This window comes from Pezoporus wallicus, unplaced genomic scaffold (assembly GCF_028554395.1).
Source record: "Pezoporus wallicus isolate ANWC-B61680 ecotype Strahan unplaced genomic scaffold, APGP_CSIRO_Pwel_v1 contig_13071, whole genome shotgun sequence".
NCBI classification, from domain to species: domain Eukaryota; kingdom Metazoa; phylum Chordata; class Aves; order Psittaciformes; family Psittacidae; genus Pezoporus; species Pezoporus wallicus.
Genome location: NW_026641407.1, coordinates 671,671 through 679,376, shown reverse-complemented (window position 1 = coordinate 679,376; position 7,706 = coordinate 671,671). Strand labels below are relative to the sequence as shown.

General features: G+C 61.6%; 1 protein-coding gene across 1 annotated transcript; it reads left to right on the top strand.

The window, feature by feature from the left end:
* Nucleotides 1-333: 333 nt before the first annotated feature.
* On the top strand, nucleotides 334-6,931 carry SPDEF (SAM pointed domain containing ETS transcription factor). The gene is made up of 6 exons (XM_057423560.1): nucleotides 334-778; nucleotides 4,589-5,065; nucleotides 5,551-5,748; nucleotides 5,826-5,871; nucleotides 6,292-6,437; nucleotides 6,536-6,931. The coding sequence occupies exons 2-6, from the start codon at nucleotides 4,618-4,620 to the stop codon at nucleotides 6,712-6,714; spliced, it is 1,017 nt and encodes a 338-aa protein (XP_057279543.1). The 5' UTR covers nucleotides 334-778; nucleotides 4,589-4,617; the 3' UTR covers nucleotides 6,715-6,931.
* Nucleotides 6,932-7,706: the final 775 nt, after the last annotated feature.

Here is a 7,706-nt window from a genome sequence, read left to right as displayed (position 1 = left end):
GACCCTTTGGATACCCTTGGGGCCATCCCTGCTGTGCAGGGTGGTTGGGTTGGGGTGAGGGGCTCCTGCTGTCCCTGTCAGCCCTGAGCATCCTCACTCACAGTCCCTATTGCAAGCCCCTTGCACTTGCATAGGGGATGCTCCTGGCCCTGAGCTAGTCCAGCATGTGCTGGGGGAGCGGTGTCATGCGGCAGGGTCCAGACAGGGGCTCTAATGCATCCAACAGGTCTCTGTGCTGCAGGGTCTGGCTGCAGGAGGAGCTTTAGGTCTTGTCCCCATCTCTTGGGTGGGTGTCCCAAATGAGGATGGGAAGGGGTTAATGATGCCCAGATTTACCCCACTCCCCTCCTTGGGCCCATTTGGGTCTGAGCCCAGTGCCTTGATGCACTCGTTAAGGGTTAACCCTGGCTTAGGCTATTCAAATACCAGCACCCAGCTTGTTTGTTCAGGTAAATAAGGAAGGAATTGGATATAATGGGCAAAGGAGGCATTTCCTGAGCTGAGCACCTTGTATTCATTGCCGGCTTCCCCTCGCATGCTTTGGCTGGCTTCACCCACCCACCACCCTCAGAGCCGCCTGGGGTGCCCTGTCCTCATCCATATGCCCTGTCCCCATCCTGCAGTGGGGCTACAGGGACGGCACTGAGCAGGGCCGGGTGCTGCTGGCCGCCCTCCCTGCCGGTGCTGGGGCACCCTGCCTTGGGCCATGCGTGCGGAGCACCACAGGGATGGCTCTTCCCCCCCTGCGCTGGGACCTCTGCGGTTTCTGAGCCTCAAGGTAAGCCCTGCGCTGTACTGAGACCTTTCCCCATTCCCGGGGGTCCTACAGCCCTTTAGGCACCCTTTTAGGGTGGATGTGGTGCCACCCCATGTGAGCATCCCCGCCCGCAGCTCCTTGCACCTCCAGGTGCCATTAGGGCTGAACAGGGACAGGTTGTCCCCCAGCGCGAGGTTCCTGGTGCTTCCTGGCATGGCATCACCTGGAATGAAATGGGATTTGCCAATCGGACCCCCCTCCTGCTCAGGCAGCAATGGTGCAATGAAGCCAGAGCCCCTGTGGCCAGCTCACCCGGTACCCACAGGGACACTGAGCATCCCGCAAGCCCCTCTGCCCGGCAGGGAGCAGGGGACAACGTGCTTTGGGGCCCTGTGCTCTGTACAGAGCATCGCAGGTTCTGGGCAGCCCAGGGGTTGTCTCTATGCTTTGAACCCCTTTGCAAGACCTGCACGGTCTCAGCGTTGCTTCTCTGCTGGGTGGTTTTTTTCTCTGTGCTAAAGGCACATTGGCTCTAGGTTTGATTTTTGTGGTTCTGCTTGGTTAGTGAAACACAAACGCCGCTCAGGTGCCAAATCCCCCACAATATGGGCTTTCTCATGGGCAGGAGCTTGGCGGGGAGGAAGGTGCTGCTATAAATAGGAGCTTTCTGGCCCTGCATGGGGACACCAAGCTCTGCTGCTCCCTTTGGGGAACACAGAGCACTGGGGCTCCGCTCAGGCCTGTCCCGTTCCTCCCCCTGCTCCTGCTTTCCTCCCTGCACCGATGGCGAGGGCAGCCTGACCCAGGGTGAGGGGACCCGTGGGGACACTTGGTCCCCGCACCAGCATCCATGCAGGTAACGGCAGGAGGAGCTGGGGGGTCATTGGTGGTGTTGGAGATGGCTGGGTGAGGAGATGGGGTTGCAGGGTCCATGGGATGGGCTGCATCCCTCCTGCGGTACCTCCAGGGTGAGCCCTGGGCTTGCCCTGGCCCCAGTCCTGTCATTGCCAGTGACAGATCCAAGCCCTTGCCCTGGCTGAGGTGCAGATTTTGGCCTCCTTCTACCCAGAGATAAAGGGGGCTGTGTGGTTTGGACCTGGCCAAGCACCATGAGGATGGTGGGTGGATGGGATGTGCTGGCAGCACCCCAAACTGTCAGCAGCTTCTCAGCACCAAGGTGTGCAGCCCTGGCTCATGCAGAGACCCCAGGTCCCTTCACCTGCTTTATGTGGGCCTCATGACATAGCTCGTGTCTTGTGCTGGCCAGCAGTTGTCTGGCAGAGGCAATGGGCTCCGTTGTCTCTCCGTTCCCCTTGGTGCTTGCATCGCCCTCCTTGGGGCCCAGGGAGGTGCGAGTCAGACCAGAGAGCAGGGGCAAAGCACCCAGATCACAGCCCCTCTTTGGGCAAAGAGAGGATTCCTGGGTCCATGGGGTCCTTGTCTGCCTCTGCCGTGCAGTGCTGAGGGATGTGGGGCAGGCAGAGCTGAAGGGATGGGTTAAAGACAAACCCCACTGTCCATGGCACTGCTTCAAGCAGTCCGGGGCAGCTCTGCATCCCCCATGTCCCAAATTCCTCTCTGGACAGCAAAGCTCATCCCTGTCCCCATCCTCAGTGTGGGAGCTGGAGGTGACCCCAGAGCCTGGTCCGATCCCACCACCCGGCGGCTGCTTGGGAAGGGCTTTGGAAGCACTTGGAGACTTGGGAGGCTTCCTGAGTGCCAGGGGCCAGCCCTGCCCGATCTCGGCTGTGGCACAACCTGTTTAACTGCGGATTTAATTCTCATTAACGGGATCATTGTTTGAGGGTGGCAGTTGGGCCCATTTCTTATTTATTTAATTCCTCTTGCTCCCAAGGGCTAATCCCAGCTCTGCTCCGTCACCGGTGCTGGGTCACTGCCCCGAGCAATGGGTTGTGCTTGCCAGGAGAGCTGGGGATGACACAGGAGATCATTGTCCTCGTCCTCAGACCCCTCAGCTGCGGCATCCGCTGCTTCCCCCAGCATTCCCTGCAATGGGGCTGAGTCCCTGCAGCCCCGTGGAGCTGAGCCATGACCTGAACCCCTGGGGAGAGCAGGAGCCCTGTTCCAGCCCCACGCTTTTGGCTTGAAAGGAACGTGTTGGAGCTGTTTGAGCTGAGTTCTTGCGGTGCCCTTTGGGGCTCAGGAATGGCAGGACCCTCCCGGCTGTGCCCTTGGTTGGCAGAGCTTTGTTGTGGGGATGGAGAAACCTCTTGGTTACTCAACGGCTCCATCCTGGTTTGGGATCTGCTCCTCCGCTACCCTGAGCCAGATCCTGCCCGTGGCAGGGTGCAAGCGTTGCAAGAACCAATTCTGTTATCACTTCCCCTCTTGCCCGGAGGCAGGATGAGCCCAAGGCTGCGCCGGTTCGGCTTTGCTGCAGGAAAGCTCTGGTGCGGAGCCCGTGCTCACCGCCAGCAGCATGGGAGAGCCAGAAAGCGCTTGCGGTGGCTGATGCAATGACCAAGGAGCCTTGTTGAGCTCGGGCAGGGGCTCTGGGGGTCCATGTGGCTCCGCGCTCCCTGTGAGCATCCCCCTGCGCCCGGGGCTGCCCCTCCTGCCTCTGCTTTTCCAGGGAACAGCACCCCGGGGAGAGGGGAGGGAAGCGGCTTCTCAGAGCAAACAGGTCCCACCCAGCCCGGCCGCCTGCGGGCGCAGCGGGGCAAAGTCAAACACGGGCCCCCGCCCTGGGAGTACAGCGCCGGCTGCACGGTGGCTGCTCGGCCCCAGGGATCGGGTCCTGCTGGTCCCAGCCGGGATGGGGAGAGGATGGGAGCGGGGCCGTCATCCTGCCCTGTGCCCTGCTGCTCCGTGGCAAAGGATGCGCCAGGACCCCAGAGCATCCCGCAGACACTGGGGACGAGACCCCCGTCCTCTCCCCAGAGAGCCCCGGTGCTGTACATCGGGCTGGAGCTGCACAAGCTGTTACCGCTTCCCTTTTGTGCCGGGAGCAGCGTGGGGCTGGATTTAGCGCTGATCTCCTAAAGCTCTTCCTTTAATCCAGAGCGAATCAAGGAGAGGTTTGGAAGCCAGCGCCGTCTCTCAGGGAAACTGTTTGGGTGGCGGGGGGCAGCTGGGTGCTGTGCACAACCCCATGTGCCCATGGCCAGCCTCTCCCCTGGCACCCGCTTTCTCTTCCCAACGCCTCGGGGTGTCTCGTGGGGCAGTTTCTCCATGGATGGAGCTGTTCCCTGGTGTTGCTATGGAAATTCGGCAGGCTCATCCTCTTCTCCGTGGCCTCCGGGACTCCCGTGTGCTGGAGACAGATGGGGACAGGCTGATTTTGGGTAGTTTTTCTTGCAAGAGAATGAAAGGAAAGGTCTCATCTGGGGCTGTCCCCAGCCTCGGGGAGCTGGATTTGAGCGCTGTTGTGCAGGGGCATCCTTAGGTTAAAGCAGCAAGTCGTGCTTTCCATATGCAGATATCTGCCTGTACGGTTTAGGCATCCTCCGTTGCGCACAGGCTGCCCAAGCAGGTCCTCAGAGCCCCTGCGAGGCACAGGGCATGGGGTTGGGACTGAACTGCTGCCAACCCAGTGTGGAATTCAGAGGGAGACCCTAAGAGCCCGTGGTGATTGGGACCTGCTTCTCCCTCCTGTCTGCTGCAGCAGTGCCCTCCCCAGATCAGGGCAGCCCCCAGCCCCATGGCTGATCCCAAGCCTGCATTCATCCAGGCGCTTGCAGGGAGCCGTGGGTCTCTTTGGATGCGTTTTCCCCTCTAACAGGCTTAGTTCCTCCCTTTGTGCCTGGCTGCTGGGCAGAGGGCAGGAGCCGGTGCCGGGCTGAGCATCTCCTTTCCTCTCCTCCTCTCCAGCAGGGTCGGAGCCGGTGCTGAGCTCAGCAATGGGCAGCGCCAGCCCCACGCTGAGCGCTCTGCCCCCCGGCCGCCTCGCCTGGCTGGACACTGCCCCACGGGACCCCCATAACCAGAGCTGGGGCTGCCCGAGCCCCCCCTCAGCCCCTCAACAGCCCCTGCCCGCTGTGTGCCTGCACTACTTCGACGTGGTTTACTCCGAGGACGTTGCCTGGACCACCGAGGACGTTGCCTGGACCACCAAGGACCTGGGGGAGCCATCCCAAAGCGGTGCCCAAGGTGGGCAAGGGGAGGCACAGAAGGAACCGGAGCAATGTCCCATCATTGACAGCCAGGGCTTGGGGCTGGGGGCCGAGGGGGACCTGCAGGCCAGCCTGCCCCTGGAGGAGCACTCACTGGAGCAGGTACAGAGCATGGTGGTGGGCGAAGTGCTGAAGGACATCGAGACGGCCTGCAAGCTGCTCAACATCGCTGCAGGTCAGTGTCCCCACAGCCATGGGGGGCAACCAGGGAGGGATGCGCCAGGGCAGGAGCTAAAGTGCAGGGTGCAGAGCCCGGTGCTGGGTGTGGGGTAACAACAGCGTGACTGAACCATGCCATAGAGCCAGGGAGCTGCAGGGACACGGCAACTTCCTGGTGAGCCCTTCCCTTCTCTGGAGCTGGGGGTCCCTTCCCCTCCCAGGGCATTGATGTGAGGCTGAGAGGCACCTCCATAACTGCATCTTGGGGATGTGCGTGTAGTGAGGACTTGGATTGTCCTTTTCGCCATCCCATTTTCCCTGGACATTAGGAATGGGCAGAGAAGTGTGTGGGATTGGGGACAGCCTGGAGGCAGCTGGCATTAACTGAGCTAGGGGTAGGATTGGGTGCAAAGGGAGCAGGACAGCCCAGGTCCGAGTCCCCTGGGGTACTGCTGTCATTGGGCATCACCGAGATCCTCCTTGGGGTGTTACTGCCTCCAGACCCCGTGGACTGGAGCCCCGGCAACGTGCAGAAGTGGATCCTATGGACGGAGCACCAGTACCGGCTGCCACAGATGGGGAAGTCCTTCGAGGAGCTGTCGGGAAAGGACCTGTGTGACATGTCCGAGGAGCAGTTCTGCCAGCGCTCCCCTGCCTGCGGGGACATCCTGCATGCACACCTCGACATCTGGAAGTCCGGTGGGTGCTGGGGACCGCGAGGGGGGGCGATCCTGGCAATGGGAGATGCTCCTCTGATGCCTGCTCCTGCCTTCCAGCTGCCTGTATGAAGGAAAAAGCCAGCCCGGAAGATGGGAGATACTGCGATGAGTTCTGTGCGGACTCAGCTCCATCGGCCTCACTGCTGCATCGGACAGGTCTGGGGTGTTTGGGAGGTTGCTCCCTGTTTAATTGCCATTATCTGGTGTGTGGGAGCAGCTGCACCTGCAGCATCCATGTGGCTGCACTCCCTCTGCCCCACAGCAGCCCTTGCAAAGTGCAACCAAGGGGAAATGACCACAAGACTCCTGCACCCTGTGAGTCCCTGTGGGGCTGTGCCAGGGCAGGAAGGAGCTGTTTTCCCAGCTCCAAGATGGGGAGGACAAAGTGATGCTTCCAGACCCAGCCTCTGGAGATGGATGAGCGTTGAGCTGGGGTTTTCCAGATGAGGACTCCTGCAGGTCCCCAGGACAGTGCAGAGCAGCGCGGTTCCTCTCCTCCCTCATCTCACCCATCCCTCTCCACTGTAGGAGGTGATGCTGCCCAGGCAGACAGCGAGGTGGACTCATCCTGCACTGGCCAACCCATCCACCTCTGGCAGTTCCTCAAAGAGCTGCTGCTGAAACCCCACAACTACGGCCGCTTCATCCGCTGGCTCAACAAGGAGAAGGGTGGGTGCTCCGGTGGCCCCACGGTGGGTGCTGGCGGGTCCGGGGTGGCGGGGTGCAGACAAGGCTGTAACCCCCCCCGGGCCCTGTTTCTCTCCCAGGCATCTTCAAGATCGAGGACTCGGCACAAGTGGCGCGCCTGTGGGGCATCCGCAAGAACCGCCCGGCCATGAACTACGACAAACTGAGCCGCTCCATCCGGCAGTATTACAAGAAAGGCATCATCCGGAAGCCCAACATCTCCCAGCGCCTGGTCTACCAGTTCGTGCACCCGGTCTGAGGGGAGGCACCCGCGCCCCGGCAGGGACAGGGCACCCTCGCTGCCTCCCCCTGCCTCCCAGCCACAGAAACCATCTGCCAGCGCCAAGGACCGGGGTGCTGAGGGGCTCCATCCCACTGCCAATGGACCGCGGGACTCCTGTCAGCACCCAGCCTTGGAGAGGAGGGATGAGCCCCCGGCTAAGGGATAAGCACCAGTGTGGGGTTGATGGGGGGGAGATAAAGGCAGATTAAATCTGTGCCTGTCATGGGGCTCCCCACAACCTTGGTGCTCTTTGCCAGGGATTGACGGTGGGAGAGGAGCTGGGGGACACAGGAGTCCTGCCCTCAGGTCTCTTGCCCTGCCACATTGTCCCTTTACCCTACAGCCCCAGGGCATTGCCAGGACACAGGGGCCAAGCTGGACACCTCAAGATCCCCACGAGCATCAGGGGGATGAGAGCCTGTCCCCATTTCACCCCCAGCCCAGCTGTGGGACCTGCTGCCCTCGGTGCCCATTAGGAGTGATCCCGTGCGGTGCAGTGGGGCTGCTCTGGATTGACCCTAACAGAGCATCTCCTGGCCCTCAGCTCCGTTCAGGATGGGGGGGGTTCTGCCCTTTGCTGCACCTCAGCTGTAAGGAAAGGGGCTGCCTGCATTTTGTGCTCACAGTGGCCAGGCTTCTCCCTCCCTCCTCCCCTCCCTCCCGGGGGCTGGCTGCGGGTGGCATCGCCCCAGCCATTGTTTGGGGAGGACAAAGCGCAGGCATGAGCTGGGACAATGGCATCTGAAGGGACGAGGGCACCTGCGGCCGCCCTTGGCTGTGCCCATGCGGGAGCAGCCTGGCACCAGCTGCACCCAGGGATGCCGGGACCACAGGCATCCCCTCAGATGGGCACATCCTCCCTTTGCTTCCCGGCTCCGCTTCGCCCCTCTGCAGGGATTTGGGGCATTTTGCAAAGGGAGCAGCTCTAGAAGGTGGGTGCAGGGCTGTCCACCATGGGCAACCCTGCA